Raw genomic sequence first — 20449 nt, forward strand, 5'->3', positions numbered from 1 at the left:
AAGACTAGAAAGGCGCTATATAAGTATAACAAGTACAGGTCCATTTACCAAGTATGAGGAATGACTCATTTTCATTTACACCAATAATTATATCCCTAACTGCTGCTGTGGTACTGTGCATGTTGTGTTATTTATTATTGTTGGAGGTTCCTCATATCAGATGTTATGTAAGCCCAGTGTTTTATTATATATCCACAGAGACTAATAGCACCACGCTAGGTGGGGCGTTTCTACCCCCATGTCAGCACTTGGACACACTCATTGTATAAAATCTAAGTATATAGATCTCAGGGAACTCCACTTAGTGTTTTTTATTTTCTCACTGGATCTATTAAAGCTAGATAAAATTGAAGAAACTTGCAAGAGACAGATTTTGAACCCGACAAAATCCCACCCCCTCCATTGAGGCCTCCCTCTAAAGCCAAGGCAGAGTGTGTGAAGGTAGGCAGATTGATAGGTAGACAGGTAGATTTCATTTGAATTCGAATGAAATGATTGGAAGGGCTTATTACGGGCCTGAAACAGCCAGTTACCTAATTAAAATAAATAATTTACAGCGTTTGATTTATTGATTGCTGTTTGGGTACAAAGAGAATTTCAACAAATATAACAAAAATGCTTCTGAAATATACCATTAAATAGCTTTAAAACAGTCAGTTGGTTACTGTTCAGTTCCTTAAAGTCCCTGTTAGCTTACCTGGTAGAGCAGGTGCGCCATGTACCATGGCTTCGAATTCGACCTGTGGCTCTTTGCTGGGCGTCACCCCCTGCCCCCCTTTTCTGCCCATCTTGAGCTGTGCAAACAATATTTAAACTTGAAAATAATGTTTTTAGATTTTTTAGAATTTTTTTACTTATTTTCTGTTTTGTAATGTTTTCCTTGTTGCTTGTTTTGGGGTTATCTTTGCACATATGTGAGTTAATTATTAAATTGTTTTTTTTTACCAAAGTTTTACAGGCAATTAAAATTAAATCAAAATATGTAGGCATATTTCATTGCCATACACAGTGTAGGGGTGTGCTGAAATTAAAACAACAGGAGAGATTTTATTTTCAGTTGTTTGTGTTTATTGACATAGAGTCATTGTCATAGTCATCAACACTGGTGACGTCCTTGGAAAGTGTTGCAGTGGCCCTGATGTACAAATCACATCTGTTGTCAAGTTATTAAATTTCAGTTTTCTAAAATGTAATGAAAAGTACATTTATACACATGTCTAAATATTTTTCATATACTGTGTGATATATTTCGGTTGAAACACAAGGCACTTGGACACCTTTGAAATACTGATTAGGATAAATCAATGTGCAAACAAGAATACAAGATAAATCAACACAGATACTGGCCACATGTGGCCATTGTCAGACATTCACCCTTCAAAAGTACTCGAGAGACAGTTTTTTAAACCATTGTTTGGCTTATTCTTGTGTACCTTTTTGTGTTTTAACATTCATATGAAGCAAATGTGTATGCATTATTATACAATACACACCTTTGTCTACCGAGTTCCTGTTGTCCTTATCAATGCAAAGTCTTTTCTAAAAAAGCAGGGCTGATCCTGTCTAGATCATTGTCTTGGAATGATTGATAGAGCAAAGAATTAGATGAGATAAAATACAAACAAGAAAGTTAATCTCAAACCTACATTCAGTTGCGTCAACACAGTTTTTTTTTGTTTCTTCTTGTGACTTTTAAAATCACATGGTCAAACAGATAGCTCTGTGTGGATTCTAATCTGTCATCAAACATCGCAGTGAGATAACTATACCATAAATTTGATGCGTGGCATCAAGGCTCGGGAGGGTTGATTTTTTTTTACATGAGTCGCCTTTTTATGGGAGGATTGAATGATTGATATCATATTTTGAAATTTAACCCCTTAATTGCACAAACTCTTAACTTTACCTAAAGGGAAAACTATAGATGTATGTAACAAAAGTAGATCTTAAGTCTACAATGCGTATACATATTCTTAAATGGTACATTCAATTATTGTGTATGGACTGTATTTCTCATTGCTCTCCATAATCATGCTTGTCCCATATTTATTTATGAGTAAAGAGACGGGTCTGTTGAAGCAGTCAGTGGAGATTGTCGGAGATAAAAACTACAAAGTGGTTAGTGTACCAGCTCTTTTAATGGCCTGGTTTAGTAAATCTGATTAAGCTGATTGTCTGCTGTAAAATGTTGAATGGGAGGAGATGGGTGAATCGAGGAATATTAAAGGGTAATTTCACCAAAATCACACGTCAATCTGTGCAGATAGATGTGGTTTTGTGTCACAAAGGTTTGAAATATCAACCTCTAAGACATCTCCACTTTCATATATACGGAATTTGATTTGTAAGATTCATAACATTGCAACAGGAGTCTACTACAACCACACTAGCAGCCCTGACTTTGAGCTACAAATTAATGTCAGCTTGCAAACACTCTCAGTGACAATGATCTTAAATTAAATCTCACATTTAAAAATCTTATTGCAAAGTAGTCCAAATAAAGAAATGGCTCACAGTGATGCCTGTGGATTATCTCATACAACAGGGAGCTTGTTTGTGGAAAGACAAGTTGAATTTCACTGTTGAATCAAATGTCCGTTTTAATGCTGTTTTCAGCAGAAGTCCAAGAAAGATATATAAAAATATCAGCTGGAAATCCACTAGGAGTATTTGTTTTTTTTGTAATTTGGGTGAATTGACCCTTCAAAGTTTGAGAGTTAAAATACGCATGCTGCTGAAACTTATTGCAACCCAACACCCAAAAGTCGTTTAGGTTTTGTACACTCAACACAAAGACTTCTGTACTTTTCAGTCTTTCAGTCCGTCTTCAGTTGTTTCAGGGTTGGAATGACTGAAGTCTTTTTTATGGCTCTGCAGGTGACAGCGACCTTTGATCCCTCACATGCACACACAAACACACACTCATCATAATCATGCATGTATGTCTCACACACCCGGACATAAAAGCATATAAACACTGATACAGAAAAAGACAAACACTCCCTGGTTCTGTGCATTGCTGGGGCACATCCTAGCTGACGACAGCTGGTTTAAGAAGGAGTGCCCTTGGGGGGACAACCACCCAGGACAAAGGGTCACTTCGCCTTGGCCCCACCCCTGCAGACAGGTTCAGCACTTGCCCCACCTCTCCTTCCTCCTCTTCCTCTTCAGGTTCCGTCTCTTTCCCTGCCATTTGTCCCAGACCTCTCAGTGCTCCCAGCCCCAACATGGATACAGCTGAAAGCCCAAAGTGTAACAGAGGAGAGTCTGAGAGGGCGAGCGGCCCCATGCCACTGCCTCCTCCTCCACCAACAGAGAAGAGCGGTGCCCCGTGGTGGCCCAGGGCTCTGGCATGGCAGAAAGCAGAGAGAGGCAAAGAGGACCCCAGACCTCCAAGAAGTGCTGCAGCAGCCCCGGGAATGATGATGTGGGCGCCGCCTACAGAAGGCAGTTCAGCGGCACTCTGGTGCCCTGGATGACCAAGCCCCAGCCTGCTCGGAGCGCCTTGTTCCTGGGCAACAAAGTGCCCATGGGCCTTGATGTGCTTGCGTAGCGAGCTGGGATCTGTGTAGCGTTTCAGGCAGCCTGCCATCTTGCAGTAGTAAGGCTTGTCAACGTAGTGGGTGCGAGTGTGTTTGAAACGGTCACTAGAGTTGGAGTAACGTTTGCTGCAGCCTTCATAAGGGCAGATGTAGGGTTTTTCTCCTAGAGGAGGAAAAAGGGAGAGAGAATAAAAGTAATGAGAGGGAGAATGAATAAATTAGGACAATTGATTACAGTAAAAATACAAAGTCAGAGAAGGCTTCACTGCAGGAGAAAGAGCCATGGAAAGCAACATTCAGTTGTATGTTGTGATAAAAAAAATTCTGCACTACAGTGAACCTTCAACTTTAAGGATCCCTGTAAATATTTCCTGTGTCATTCATTTACAAGGACTTTAAAGTGGTACATCAGCAATTTTGTATCACACTTTCATGAAGTGAAAGATAATAGAGATAAAGCTGTTTGTCAGGATTTCTGTTCAAAATGTTCTGTACCCCAGCCGAGATAACTCTGTGACTTCATTAGGGGATATTTTCTCAGACTTTAATACACAAGAGCCACAGGTGACATTGCATAACAACACACACTTGTATAGCAAGAGCACACTAAGCTATAGTGAAATCAACCTGAAGATAAGGCTAATGAGATATGACCAAAAGTCTCAATAGATGAGATTGTTTTTGCGTCATGACAGTTCCTGGTATACACGGACAGAAATATCAGGTAACAGAAGAACTCAGTTCATTTTAACAATGCGGAACTGATAAAGCAAACAATAAAGCCAGTGACACCAGATTCCCAGACCTTTCTGCATTATTCTAAAGTTACCACACCTTATGAAATGAAAGCTGTGTGTACCGTGTAAATGTTGGTCATTCATGAAATGACTCACTTAACACCAGGAGCTTTCAAATGCATCAAGACGGATCCTGTTCAAATTGAATGGCTTAATTGGTGTGTTTATGGTGCCAGTAATTTCCTAGTGGCTTGGTTTGAAAAGATTACACTCATACTGTGAAAAGAAAAAGAAAATGTATGTGTCAGACTGACTGATAGTAAGCAGAGCAGAACATGACAAAATGAAAGCACTTGGGCCACTATCAAATGACAGCAAGTAAAAGATTAATGTTTGCTGCTATGTACGTAAATGATTACTCAGTCCTGAGATCCTATTTTTCATCTTGTCCTTTTTTTCTTAAAGAAGTAATAACAAGCTCTGATCTCTGTCTCTCTGCTGTTTGTGAGCGATCTGTCTTACCTCGTCTTGTTTCGAGATACTGAAACAAGACTGAGAACAAAGTGCACTGTCCCTCCACCTACTGACAGAATACTTTCATATCTTAAGTACATCATGAAGGCTGAATATGAGACAAAAGGGCACGTTAAGATTGATGGCGATGCAAGTTTATTCCATGCTCAGTTTGTTTCGTGTTGCGTTTGATTCCTCTCAGTTTAGGGGAAAGACCAGACTTCAGTAAAAATCACAGATTAATCTCTGTGGTTCCACACTGGTGAGATCATTGATGCCCCACTCCCTTCCTTGCAAGACACATACTCGCCTCACCCTCCCCCAGCCACATCCTCGCCAGGCTGTCAGGAAGCTGAACCCCCCCCCCAAAATCACTCCGACCTGGACAAACTGCTCCTGCACTAACTAATTATTATTATTAGTTTTACCATTACTATCACCACCATACACATAGTTAAAATTGCTGCTATTATTTATTACATTTTGGACTGTTACTGTGTACAAATATAGTCTTACATCAATTTTTCTGCTGCCATTACCATCTGCCTTTTTTGCACTACCATAAGTATTGTATATGTATATTTATATTTTATGTCCGTTGTAATTTTGAATGTTAAAATTTTAGTATTAGGAAATATTCTGTTCTTATCAGTTTGGCTGTCACTTATCTGGTCACCGTGGGTGAACGTCCTCTCGTCATTCCTTGTATGTCTGTGCATGGAGAATTGACATTTAAAGCTGAACTTTGGACTTTGACTTTGGACTTGACATGGGCCTACAAGGCCAAACACGCACACAAAAATGTGATGAATATTAGCTTCTCTTCTGAGGCTGTGAACTATTAATAATTTTAGCATGCTTAACATGTTACTCTAAAAATGTTAACACATTGATGTTTTAGGCTGGTTATAATATCATGTTCACCAACTTAGTAGAATCGCAAGACAAGTGACACCATACTTTACACCTGATAGTATGCTATTCATTAAAAGAAGAGCAAAGAACGCACTGAGCGTTTTCTCAATGGAAAATGTATGTTCCAGCCTTTTGCAAAACAGTTCAAGTTACCGGTGGCTTTAATGTTTTACTTTGGACCCCTGCATCAACTCACCCCATCCTTACTTCATCCGCCCCCCACATCCCTGCACACAAACGAAACCTATTTTTTACTTTGGACCCCTGCATGCAACTTCACCCCATCCTTACATCCCCTCCACATCCCCTGCACACAAACGTAAACCCTTTTGTGCATTAGTTTTAAGTCTTTTAAAGGATAATACGATATTTGCTATTGTCAAAAAATCGCATGAAAAGAACCAAAAGCCAACAAGGGTTTAGTCCATTTCTCAACACTTTCTGACTTCCCTTCCATGCCTTTGGCTGTCAGTCCCAAGCCTGTTTGTTCCACATGAAGAAGGTAAATCTTTCAGAAAGAGAGACAGTCATTTTCTAAAACAACCGGGCACCACAGGTTTTAGCAAACGTTACTCAAACAAGACTAAATAATGTATTTGCTGGGAACTACTTTGAGGCATATATTTGGTTGGCTAAGTAGTATTTAAAGCTGCAAGATGTTAATTTGGGAAAAAAATACACAGCTCATCTATATAATAAAGAAAACATGTCATCCAGTTCAAAAGTGTGTCTCATTGATGCGTTTTTAATAGTTTATGGACAACACTGAACATCTCCAGCAGAGAGGAATAAGATAGATCAGGCATTGGATGCACGGACAACTAGTCGTACTTAGTAGTATGAATCATTGTTGATATTTGTCATTGTGAACTCACCTGTGTGTGAACGGGTGTGTATCTTCAGGTTCTCCAGACGGGAGAAGCTCTTGTTACAGGTGGGGCAATGGTGTGGCTTCTCATTGGTGTGTGTGCGGATATGAATCAGCATTTTATACCTATAAAAACATGAAGCATAAAAAGAAAGTGTGTTGTTTATTTATGTATGCTTTTTTAACTCTTTATCGGGCGAGGAACCATATATGGTCAATTCCTTATGACAGTTTTTATTACACTTCTATGGCATATTTTGGTGGGTTTTTTTTAATAGGTGATATACTAATATACACTGTTACTGCTTTCTTTCAAGATCTTGATTTGCTTATGGCTTATTTATTACATATTTTTTATAGTATATTGATGTGGCATTTTTCTTTTGCAGTAGCTGTCTGCTCAGTCCCTTTATGGTAAGGGGGGGGGATAAAATGGTGGATAAAATGTCTTCTTATATCCACCAATAACACTCCAGGGTTGACATTTTAAATTTCCAAGTATTTCAATGAGTGCCCTATAAAGGGTTAAGGATGTGGCTGTGACTGTGATATGTAAAATGTCACGATCCAGTCTAATAACTTGCCTAACTCGAATTACTAGACTCATTCACACTCTTTCTTTTTCTGTCTACTGCCAAGGTGAACCAGGAAACTACTGCACTTAAATGTTGCTTTTAACTACTTTGCATGCAGCCTGGGATCATTTAAATGGGATAAAATGTGTGATGAAATACAAGTTAAACTCTCAGGTGTGGGTCTTGCTGGTATGGCAGTACAGCATTGACAAAACAAAGGAATGACACTTGTACAATTCTGTATATGTTTAATTACATATCTGGTAAGAAAAATGATTGCAGCCTGTGTTTGCTGTTCATTATCATATATCAATGTAAATTAAATGCCTTTGTGTTTTTCATAATTTTTCTAACTTTAACTTTAATTTGGATAACTGTCTGTGTGTATAACCTGATAAAACATTTTATTAACTGTTTACTTTTCTCATGTTTTGTTACAGTATGATTTTATATGTGTATTTATTAACTTTGGTAGGTGCTATGTAAATAAAATCTATTATTTATGTTAATACATGAGTCATTTCCCTTGTTTGTGGCATTATGTTTTTGACATTATGTTTTTTTAACCCAATATTGTTACACAACCATTTGCTAATAACATTTAATTTTTTCAAAGGCAACACACTCATTATTTTAACTCATTAACTATCTTATTGCAAATCAGATTTTAAGGGGCGGGCCTGCAGTCATGATTTGTCCTAATCCCAGGCTGACAACGTAAACACCATGTTTGTTGAAATGTCAGTGATAACACTGTGAACATACCTTGCATTAAACCCTCTCCCATTACGAGCACAGCCCTCCCACTGACAGCAGTACCCAGAATCCTTTTCAGGCTTGACATGGAAGTCGTTGATGTGATCCACCAAGTCCTGCAGCGAGTCAAACAGCAGGTGGCACTGGAGGGTAGAGAAGAAGAGAGATTCTTCATTGAGGGTAAATTCAGTTGGTAAAACTCATGATTAGAAATACTGCATAATTTCTCTGACTGTTTTTTGGAAGTTCCCACATCATACATGTATTAACATCCAGATTTTATGCTCCCACTCCATAATGACTTGAACTTTTCTGCTTTTTGTGAATGTAAATGTAATATCATCAAAGGTTTTATTATCAAACCAGTTTAGACTATCGTAAAAAACTTTAAATAAAGACCTTGTTTGATGCTTTTTGTCATATTGTCAGCTTATTGCAACTTAATACAGTATGTCTGATTATGTGCAGTTAGAGTTTTTATATTGTGAAGCACATTCACAGTGGCCAAGGAGACAAATCCCCCACATTTTATATGCAAGAACCATTATCTTATCTCCTCCTATATAATATATATATAATATATCCTACATATCCTACATTTCCTCACCATTTTTTAGTATTGTAAACCTAAGTCATCTTCATCCTCTATACCTCTTTTTCTGTGACTGACAGCGATAATTTAAGTTTGTTTTCCGCATCACCTATTGGCCAGAATAATAGTTGCAGTCTTTTACCCAGCCCTCTGTGATATTCTTACAGTAGACAGTGCATCGGATGTTTTCACAATTATATTTACCTTCATCCAACGGCAGGCCAGCTGACCATCCAACGAGGGCTCTGGTGAAAGTTGCTTCTCTCTGTTCTGACCAATGAATATGGAGGAGGGAAAGCTGTACGCCCTCGGTGGGCTTCCAATTGGCAGATAAAACGGATAACCCTGCGGTGAACCTCCGCCTTCCATACCTCGGTGACGAACTGGTTCCTGAGAGAGAGAAAGATGGAGGGATAAGTCAACAAACAAAAACATTATAAGAATAATGTGTCCCAATTCGGAATAACGTAGGATTTCCTTTTCTTCCGGTTTCACTGGTACTGCATGAATGCAGCACGAACACAGACACATGAGTGATACATCTGCATTAAGCTGAACAAAAATATGTTAATATTGGTAATCAAATATTTGGGGGAATATATTTGTCCAGTGCACCCTGCAAATACCATGAAGCATATCTTTCAGCACTGCCATTACTTCACCAGTGGAGACAGACATGAAATGGATCTCTTGTCTCTGCCACAGTCTGGTAACAGAATGACACACAGTCACAATGTATCATGGGTGTCTGCATCACTCGTGGCTATTATCTACTGCCGCCTGTCTAATTACAGTCATTTTTTTAAACAAATTAGCTCTAAACTTTTTAACAATTTTAGTTTTAGTAAGTACTTGACTTTTGTAAAAAGTTCTGTAAAAAGAGTAAAAGAGAGACACAGGATTGTTATATTTTCCTTTGTCTCAAAGGTCAGACAGCTTTCATAATGCCATGACACTAGCTAGTTATTCAATACTAGATGAGAAAAAAAAACTGTTTAGTTCAATAAAATTTTTTTGTATGAAACAAACTGTAGCACATCCAGCACTGGCAGAGAACACATTTTAACTGTGTAAGAATGGTGGTGTAGTTGCAGATTGCATCTTTACTCACTCTTTTCAAGTGCATAAGAGAAACTACGGTGGCCGAAATGTGTACAAAATCGTGAGCAGCCCTTTCTAGAGCCAGTGTTTGCTTTATCTGTTCTGTGCTACGGTAGAAACATGGCAGTTGAACATGGCAGACGTCACAGGAGGTCTTTTCTACCAGTGGCCATCAAGTTGTATAAATCCTCCCCCTTCTGTCGGAGAGAAAGCTGACACATCGGACACTGAGAACAACAATTTCATTATCATGTGCAATATTACTTTTCAATATCATTGCCAACATACTTTTCTATTCTAGTTTATTTTAGTTTTAACTTATTTTGTGTTTATTCTTTTAGGAACTAGTGTCAGCATTTACTCTTTAAAAAAGTTTATATTTGAGAATCTAGTGTTACTGTAGTTATTGAGAGATCTCTGGCACAAAAATATGTCCCTCAAGATTAATAAAGTTCTTGTCTTAACAATGAGAAAAGAACCTGGCCTGGTATTGAGCCCAGGGATTTCTCACCTTTGACCTTACTGAAAAGAAGAATGATTCATAAATGGTAAGAGGAGAAGGTCAAATTCTATTGTTGGTGCTGTTCGTCTTGTTTACTCTGAGGAATATTACTGTTGCTAGAGATTTACAATCTGTTTAACATTGTTGTTTAAGTGCTATACTGCTTGGCTAAATACCTTTTATTCTTTTTAAGAACTGAATGATGAAATAAAGGTATTTTTAAAGATGGTTCTGCATGTTTAAAATTGGAAGAAACTTCACACAAGTGACTGATTGTGGACAAAAATGTGCTGCAAACAGTTTCAAAGACATCTTTGAAGCATGTCTGGGAGAAATAATGAGTGCTTTTTACAGTCCCCCCTTAATGCGTTAGACAATTTAAAATCGGTATTTTCTGAGCTAAAAGATAAATCTCAGCCGAGAGAGGAGATTTGATGCTCTAACAAAGAAGCTGTGTGTTTCATGTTTTACCATTCAAGCAGGCTAGAATTTGATTTAGACAGAGTCAGTGGATGGCTGTGTGCTGTGTGCAGACATTGCACCAACAAATTAGATTCACTCCCTGGATCCCAATTCAATTCAGTCCTGTTGAAGAAGAGTGGAGCGCATTCAGCCACAATCAGTAGTTGGCTGGAAGAAGACTGTCATCATGGATTAACTGCTGACATGAAGATGCACACCTAAACAGAGCAGTCTTTCCTCGAGCGTAGCTTTATGAAACAGAACAGTTTGATTCTTGTGATGAAATGCATCGGATGACAATGTGAAAGGGGTCGCTTGTAGTGATGAACTTACCAAGAATTATGACCTGAATCTGCAGCTGCCCTCAGCTTTACAAAGCTTTATAGTGAGTTTCAGCAAATTGTTGAACTATCCAACCCATAATTTTACTGTTACTATTTTACAGTAAAAAGGCTTAACCAAAAAAACAACACTGTATGCTACCTAAAGCTGTGACAGGACAAAGGACAGTAGCAAGTTCATAGTTGGTACCTGTTTGCTTATATAACATTAAAAAGTGAGCTTTAGAGATGCTGGTAGGCAGGTTTTGATACATTTGGACAGAGCAGGCTAGCTGTTTCCCCCTGTTTCTAGGCTTTATGCTAAGCTAGGTTAAGTTGACTGGCTGCTGGCTGTGGCGTCACATTGACACTATAAACATGAGAGTGGTATCAATCACCATTCTTATATGGCGTCTGATTGATATGATTTTTATAGATTTACATAACTGGATATCAACACTTGTCCTCACAATACTTGTAAAGCGTCTTCTCTGGCTGTATTCATTAGACATTTTGTGAGAATAACTTTTCTATTCGTCTTTCCATCAAAGTGTTTAATGTACTTTGCACCTGCCAGCCTGACCATATCCATATCTGACATGAAGGATCATTGGCTGAAGTCATCATCTTTCATGGAGCCACACCGTGAAATGGGAAGTCAACTTTTGAAATCAAATCTAAAAATCCACTTTAAAATGACACATCACTGTCATTTGATTGTTACTGCGTGGACACCTGGACTCACCCGTGAGAAGAGATGTGGCTGAGGGCTGCGGCTGCTGTGAGGGGACTCTAGGGGTGAGGAAGGGGAGAGGGATGAGGGGGAGGAAGGAGATGGGGAGAGGGAGGAGGCATGGCGGGAGGAGGGTGACAGGCTGAGGTCCATGGCTGGAGGACTGAAGCAGGACCTGAGTCGTTCTTGAGAGGAAGACTGGGAATCTGGAGATCAGAGTTGAAATGGGAGGACGTTACGTTTGATACACTGAAGTAAAACCTTTCCATATCAAGGCAATGTTAAATTTACCTTAGCTCGAATCAAGGTAAGGGAAATATGGTGCCTTTGCTGTTAAGACCACCACCACCTCCTTTGCCTCTTGTTAAAGCAGGGTAACAGTAAAGGCCCCTTTACACTGTGCAATTTTGGGCTGTCTGAGACTAAAGTAGGCAGAGAAATGTGGTAAAATCTTCAATCAATTCAAAATGTTGATTCTAGATCTCACTGTGAGACAGCAGAGATTACAGCTAAAAGGTTACAAAGTATGCCGTGCTGATAAATCTTCACTGGAGCTGTAGTTTTTTGTATGCTGACAAAGTAATCGTGGTTTAACCTTGCTATAATCACAAAGGTTTGAAATATGTTTCTCTTTGCAGAAAGACAAATGAAAGAAATTACAGATACAGTTACAGATGCTAATGCAACAATGGCTAGCTCAGAGGCGAGGTCAGAGTCAGTCTTTAGCACTCTATAAACTGTTATGGGTAAATTGTGTTATTGACCACCCGACTAATTTAAGACAAGTATTGCTCTCATTTTTCCCCCGGTTCTGTTGCTAATAAACATGAGAAGATGTGGGTCTTTAACTTCTAGGTGTTCGAAATGTCTGCCGGCAATGTGTTGCTGGAAAGTGAGCGTGCCAGGGATGTGTGAGGGTTTATCAAAGTCTTGTTTTTTTGCTAAAAACAGCTGCCTGTGGAGGGAAACAATATTAAACAATTAAGAGGAAAAAAAACCTAGGACTGTAGAGTTGGCTAAAAACTTGGTTAGTCACTATGAGGGAAAATTCTGATTCATATTGTTTTAAGTGCACAGTTTAGACAATACGAGTCACAAACACACTTTAGACATTCTGCACATTATTCCACACTTGGTCTGTAAGGTCATACAGTCCATTCACACTGTCACAGAGCAGAAGCAATGTTGTGGTGATCTTTTGGGTCACTTCATGTCAGTATCACGCTCTCCTTGTTATGAGCCACACTGACAAATCTGGGGACAATGTATGTCTATTGGAGGATAGAAGAGAGCTACCATTCATTGGATTTCCAATATTAAGTTACTGGGAAAGTGAGAACATAGAATCTACTTATTATACTATTACATTATCACATCTTAATCTTAATCACGGCAACATGGCAGCAAAGGCATGTCATGTGTGTATTAGAGAGAGGGGAGAAAGGATGGGGGCTTTGTCGATAGGCCTGTTGTGAAGAATACCTTATGCTGTGCTGCAGTTTTCATGGTTAACTCTTACCTGGGGAGGAGGGTGGAGAAGGAAACGTTGTGCATAGCAGGCGTGGTCGTGTGGCGCTGAGAGGGGCGCAGATGGAGGAGGGATACGCCCTCTTTCCTAATCTCACTGGACAGTCTGTCCGTCCTGAGGGAAGCTTTAAGTCCAGCGGCTCGTCCAATGACAGCATGGTTGCTGGTTGCTCTTGCCCACCTGAGGAGAGAGCACCATCATGCAGTCAATCCGTCATAAACAACTCTCAATATCTTTCCTCGATTGAATGTTCAATGTATCATAAATTAAACTATCCTTGTTATGAACACTATCTTCGGATGTTTGCACCAAATGTCTTCAGCCATGTTGATTTGCCTGCCAATGTAGCTTTCAGTGTGTTTTTGAGGGTATAAGTGATTTTACTTTTCTAATTTTGTGCAGTAAGGTTGTTACCAAAATGTGTTTTTGTTTTTGGATTCATGTTTCAATCAGCATTAACTTTTTATTTTTGTTTTTTGGCATTTTGGCAGCAGTATAAGCTGTAAACACAACATTGATACTAAATCTGTCAACTTATAAAGCTGATGGGGTAAATTCACAGATCTACCAGACGCACAGCGACATTAGCAATTCATTTGAGGACACTATTCACTCTGTTTTTGCTCTGCTTTTGGTCTCTAAAAGCTCAGGAGGGAAATATCTGTCTCTTAAAAGTGGGGTCAGCCATTCTAGAGAAAGATAGTTGATTGTTGAGTCTCATTCCCAGGTCGTCAAATACCGACGCTAACTTAGCAATAGTCACTAACTGTGTCAGTCTGTTGTTTGGTGCTGGGCCGGTAACGTACAGTGGGCTTATGAGAGCTTATTTGCTGAAAAAAGCTGTCTGCTACATCTGAAAACACCACTTGAGAGCAGTAAGAGTGAATCAAAACAGCCAATGAGACTGTAGGATTTTAGTAGTTTACATACTTTTTTGCTGTAGTACAATTACTCTGCACCAGTCCTCCATTGACGTCAGTGCAAAGCACAGTTCGATCTGAAGTGTGACTGTGACACACACCAGCCAAATTAATTAAAATAATTTCTATAAAAATGTCCACTTTGCTTTTACAGACAGCCGAACTTTCATTTTAGTTTTTTTCTGTTTTAAAAAACTGTTTGCATTTTTGATTCTTATGAAATAAATCCTGTAACATTAGTCCCAGCGACAGTTGGATCCTATGTGATCCTATTCAATTATTATACAAATATTGTGGCTTGTAGACAAAATAGTAGTGACTGTGGTAAACACGGCATAAATAATTCACAGTGAGTGTTTAACGACAGCTGAAAGTATGCAGCTTCAGATTTCCTTGAACAACACATTTAAAATGATATGGCACTACAGATTGTACAGTATATTCAAATAAGTTTACATTCATGCAAATTTTACTTTCTTAATGGGGTTACTCACTTGTAACACCCTTTTACACACAATCATCACCACTAAAATGACCCTGAGGAATGGAGGCATGACCTTCAATATTACACAATAACAATGCAATGATAATGTAAATGATAAGGAAATAAATAGTGGAGTAATAATAATACAAATGAACTCTGCAATGGTCCTAAATATAGTATTCCAGCTGAAACATATTGTTTTACATAAATGAGTGTGGTAAACTTAAATAATAATACTTTAATTAATTTAAAATGCAATGTAATGTTAGACTAAGACTTTTAAATCTAAAAAAATGACACATCAGTAACCTACATGAGACAGATGTGGCAGTTAGCTCTTTCAGGGCCAAAAACGATCATCTCTGCAGGCTCTACAAGATATTTTAACTTATCACAGTTAGGACAAGTGTAAATGATAAAATCAATGATGTTTCCGTTTCAGGGTTCTGCTATTGTGTATACTGGTTCACTGTGCTCACTGTAACTGCTTACTGGCACACTGGAATAGAACAGAGCTATTGTTGATGTTAGTAACACCTGTGCTCTCCCTATTATGACAAGTGGAAATGAAAAATGTCCTATCATGATGTATGAGATGGTCAAATAATAAACCAATAGGGGTGAGGATTGTGCATTAAAAGTCTGCTTTATTTAGTTTTCCGTTTCCAATTTTTCTTTTCCAACTGAAATTATAGACCTGCTTTACTTCTGACACCAGAAATTACAATAACCTAGATTTAGCTGTTGTCCAGTTCTACACCCATTCAGTCAATGTGAGAAATATAGCAGGGTCCAATCCTGTGTTGTGAATTTCAGTTGTTGCTCAGTTCCTGAGGGAAAAAGCTCTGAGAAGCATTATGATGTGGGTTTGTTATTGCGATCCTCTACATTTCTGTGGTCAGCTTCACTGAGGGGCTTAACAAGATTTTGCAGTATTTTTCCACCCGTGGTGGTATGATACTCTGAGTGAAGCATGAGACAAAAAGCTACCCTGGTCCATGACTCAACTCATGAGTTCTTGTTAGACCGAATGACTCAAGACCCAGATATCTGCTTCAAAGGGGGAGAAAAAAAAATCTCACAAGCCGAGACCAAAGGGGGAAAACTCTGCAGTGAAGTGGATCAAACCTGTGAAGAAATGCCGGACAGCTGCTGTGAAAGAAGTTGACACAACTCATACTTTGGTTTTCAGTGATACTCTGCTTCTCGCTCTCACTGTTACACAACATCCACACCTCAGAGCTGCCTGGCACATCCTCAGTCCGCTTTTTGTTTTAAGAGCATCTCTGCAGGTCTCAGATCTGCTCAGTTTACCGTCACTCAGCATCTTTTAGTAATACGATTTCTCTGAATATACCTAGCAGAAGTTTCCGTTAGTAGAGACGAGAGCTGACTGATACACCGGCAGTGCTGATATTATCATTTATAAATCATTATAAATTGTCATGTATAATTCTAGCTTATGAAGTCAGTTGACTTATAAATTAAGTACAGCCATTTAGAAAGCAGAGTTGCAATTACATAGTTTGTCCACCAAACAACCCGCTCTTTACGAGGTTACTTTTTACACAGTAAATAATACAAACAATAAATCATGGAAATATATTGCAGATTATAAAAGTTTTATGAGCTACAAATTAACAATTTATATCCATTTTGTTTACCAAACACCTATTTACAGACAACAGAATGTACAGTATGTTATCTTAGCAACATAACTTATGTTTGTGAGAGGTCGCTTTTGTCCACAGGTGCCAACAAGTTCTCTGTTGATGCTTTACATTTGGAAACAAATCTACCTTGCAGACTTTTCACTCTGACTTGAAACTTTACACTCACAGCAGAAAAAAGGTTTTCAGATATTTGTTTTTCTATCCAGTTGTTATATATTTAGCTAGTATTTGCCTCCAATGGAACTTCTCAATGGCGCCAGACATGGGTTGCAAGCCGATTTGTGACACAACTGCAAAACCTCTATTGGGTGTCTCACTATATGGCTCTTTAATGATAGCTGGCAGTAAGAGCATTCTTAATTTACTTTCACGGGCTGAATTTCCAAACACAGTCTGGGATTCAAACTGGCAACTTTCCAGCTGCACGTACACCTCTTTAACTTCTAAACTTGCTGTCACCACAGATTCTTCCACAATCACCGACAGGATCCCCCGACATAATATGAGGCAGAGGCTAAACCACAATGAAGTCAGTGTTTAGGTCCTTCTGCCGGCCTGCCAGCTACCTCACCGCACTGGTTTCACATTCCACAGCAACCTCGTTGACTTCTCTCACACACATGCGCTGTTATTTGGAGGTATTGTGACGGCACGCACATACAGGACCATATGCATCCAGGCACGCATGCAGACTGAAGTCACACCAGCAGGCATGCGCAAAACTCATAACCACACGTGAGCCCCCCACCCACCTCCAGCAGCTCCTCCCCTTCTTTTCCCTCAATGACCTGCGTTTGGGCAGCATGCCCGGACCCTCTTATGGATCCCCTACTGCCTAGCAAAACACATACTTTTACTATTCACACACTTGCACATAAACATATATACTTGTGCACACATGCATGCGCACACAGTCACATATAGTGTATATTCTAAACACATGTAGGAGTAACCCTTTTTCACACAGCAACACACACACGTTTGTTTTCCTATACTGGTGAGGACCCTCATTGACATAATGCATTCCCCTAGCCCCTAACCTTCACCGTCATAACTAATTGCCTAACCATAAACCCTTATCCTGACCCTTCTAAACAAGTCTTAACCTTCAAACAGTCCTTTGAAGTAATGGGGACCAGCTAATATGTCCTCATTACAATCATTTAGAACTGAAAGTGTCCTCACAAAGATAATAATACTCTCTCTCTCTCTCTCGACACACACACACACACCCGGTCTGACACAATGTCTTTAGGAAAGCCATGGATACGAAACACATTATTCAACATGATTTCTGCCGTCTCTTTGGCAGACGGCAGTTTAGGCAAGGCAATANNACACACACACACACAGAGTACAAATGCATATGCATTTATAGGTCTGGTCACACCCAGGACTGCAGCTTTTTAGTGGACTTACACAGTAGTATACACATGCATACACAGTTACACCTGCAAATAAACAATTCACCCTCAAGCAAACAACATAAGCAGAAACTAAACACTTTGCACACAGTTGTATGCAAAAGAGTTCGCACATACAAACACAGATGCCCCCATGTCCTCAGGAAAGCAGCAATGCACATACCTACATATATACTTTACATTCAGTCACACATATGATGGACCACAGTGGAAGTAAGTTCTGGTCTTTGTCGAGTTATCGTTGACAATATCTCATGCGTCGTTTTTTTGTTTTTAATACTGTATTTGAACTTTTGTCGAATAAACTAAATACAAATTCAAATTCTGTGCACTGGAGCTCTTTAGTGCACACGGTATACACATGCATATACACACCAAAGTTCCCATATAAATGATAGAAACAAGTGTTTTTTTCTACACACAATTATGTGTAAAGCTGTACAGACACACATACAGAGTGGATGCCCCCCTCGGGTATAACGTACAATAACACACAGAGTCTTTCCACCTCTCACAGGAAACATTTGCTTCCACAGCGCCCTGATCTGGCCTCTCCCTCCCCATTTTTTTTTTTACTCCTCTCTCCCTCTATTTCCCTCCCTCTCACTCCTTCCTGTGGTTTTCCTCTCCCAGTCCTCCAGCAGAGCATACCTCTCCTGTTCTCCTCCCCTCTCCTCTGCCCTCTGCACCTCCCACTCCTTTTTCTTCTCTCCCATTTTTTATTCTCCAGAGCGTTTTTGAACTCCCTTTTCCATTTTTCTACAATTTCTTGCCATTTTGTCGCTGCAGAAACACATCGCATGACTCTATATAAGAAGTCATTCTTGATTTCTAGGCACAGAGCGTATTGCTTCCTCTTCTACTTACTGTATATGACACATAATTCTTTTAGTAAATACCTTCTTCTTCTTTTCTCTCTCTCTCTTCTAAACAGATTAAATATGGGTGTAAAATTGAGAAGACATATCTGAAGTTTCTCAAATCTCAAATCAGGTTTGGAGAATGAAGCCTGATTTTGAAAGTTGGTATTTTGGGGTTTTTTTGAAGAAGAGGAATGGATTTCAGTGGGAGGGAGGAGTGACAGAAGACGGTCCATCACTCTGGGAACGATGTCAGCCCTTGTTTTTTAGGGGTTACATCCTTTGATCTTTCCATCCCACGTCCTTATAAGGTATTACGCAACGCCGCTGCAACAGCGTGGATGACAGGAGGCTTTGTTTTTGTGACTTGGAGGCATACAGAGACAGGAGGAGAGAGACTGACTCTAAAGGCTGAGGTGCATTCATGGGAAATGGCTGGAATTGGCTGAAACTGGACACCTGTTTGAACAGCAAATAGCAGGGAACATTTCAATGGACCAAAACAAAGACAGAGTGGTTTGCACTGAGGAGAAAAAGGGATTCTGAGGACATAGAGAGGGTTGAGAAGCATCTAGAAAATAGCCAAGGGGGGTCCTCTTACCACACAGACTGTGGTGAGATGGAGACAATAAGCAAAACATGTTGTAGTTCTTGGAGGCAAATGTGAAGCAAACAAGAGTTCTTCTTTTCTAATTGACATCCAAATATTTTTTAAATTACAACACAATATGTTTTTGACTGTTTTCAAGGGCTCAAGCCTACATAGAACATCCAAAACAGTAATGACCATATCACGTTGCAAACTCGAGTCACAAAAACAAAACCACCACCACTGCATTTAGGTGGTTTCTGCCGCCACGGCAGCGAAAGGAAATTTACTGTCAGTGTTCACAGCTTGTGAATGTGTTGAACCACTGTTTTATATTATGTCAGCTCTGATTCACAACATGTTCTCAGTGCCAGCATTCAGGAGAGTGAATTTCCCTCTGGATGAAAGAAATGGCAACGTATAGGGAGACAGAGAGTGAGCAGGCGGTGAAAATGACATATAGAAAAACTGAGTGACAAGAAAGGAGGGAGGGAAAGACAGAAACTGTGGGAGTCAGACGTGGGCTCCCAGCCTTTCCTTCTCCTCACACTTTTCCCATTATTTGTCTCAGTATTATCCTCTCTCTCTCTCTCTCGTGTCTCGGCAGCACTAAGTGATGCAATTCTGCAGAGCAAGTCTGCAATAGCCACCAGTAGAGCCTGCAGTGTCTCACACTGACACTGGCGTCTTTACCATTTAGGAGGGGAGTGGTGGCGGGTGTCAGGGGAGGACAAGCGTGGGAGTAATCCCTCAAGACAGGGATTATTTAGTTCTTTGCTAAAAAAAAAAAAAGCTCTTTCCAGACTTTCTGTACATCTCTAAACTTATTTCTGAAGAATTTTCAAAGGTTGTTGCAGCAGATATATGTGATTTTTCTAAAGTAAAATGTCATTACAGCAGCCCCAAACATAAGAAAGGACACCAGAATTTATTTTTCTACTCATACTAGAGAAATGGAGGTCTCTCAGCTTTTATAAGTCATTAATTATTGACAATAAAGTGGCAGGATGTCAACTTTGTGGTCTTTGTAGTGTTGCACACATGACACTGTCCTCTAGTGCTTCACCAGCACAGGCTAAAACAAGGACTGTAAATTATATATAGCCAGGCTTTAACATATGTCTATGTCTAGTCAAAGTAAAATGAAAAAACATTCATTTCTGATGTCTCTTGCACTTATGAGACCATTTCTTATTTGATGGTGAGTTACACTAAACAAATACAGAGATTGCAAAGCAGCCATCATATGTTATATTCTCAGTTAGACGCAGGGGTCCATTTTTCCTTAAAGGTCCAGCGTGTAACATTTAGGAGGATCTATTGGCAGAAATTGAATATAATATACACACATATGT

At 39.4% G+C, this 20449-nt stretch overlaps 1 protein-coding gene across 1 annotated transcript; it reads right to left on the reverse strand.

The window, feature by feature from the left end:
• Window positions 1–1058: 1058 nt before the first annotated feature.
• Window positions 1059–13324, reverse strand: LOC118327158 (zinc finger protein GLIS2-like; the record flags this gene model as incomplete). Its single annotated transcript, XM_035660421.1, is given in 6 exon segments — window positions 1059–3705; window positions 6583–6701; window positions 7916–8049; window positions 8703–8888; window positions 11629–11822; window positions 13136–13324. Coding segments are annotated over 6 exon segments (1473 nt in total). The 3' UTR covers window positions 1059–3031.
• Between the last annotated feature and the right edge of the window lie 7125 nt (window positions 13325–20449).

The sequence above is a fragment of the Morone saxatilis genome, unplaced genomic scaffold, assembly GCF_004916995.1.
Source record: "Morone saxatilis isolate NCDOM2014 unplaced genomic scaffold, NCSU_SB_2.0 Contig17, whole genome shotgun sequence".
NCBI lineage: Eukaryota > Metazoa > Chordata > Actinopteri > Moronidae > Morone > Morone saxatilis.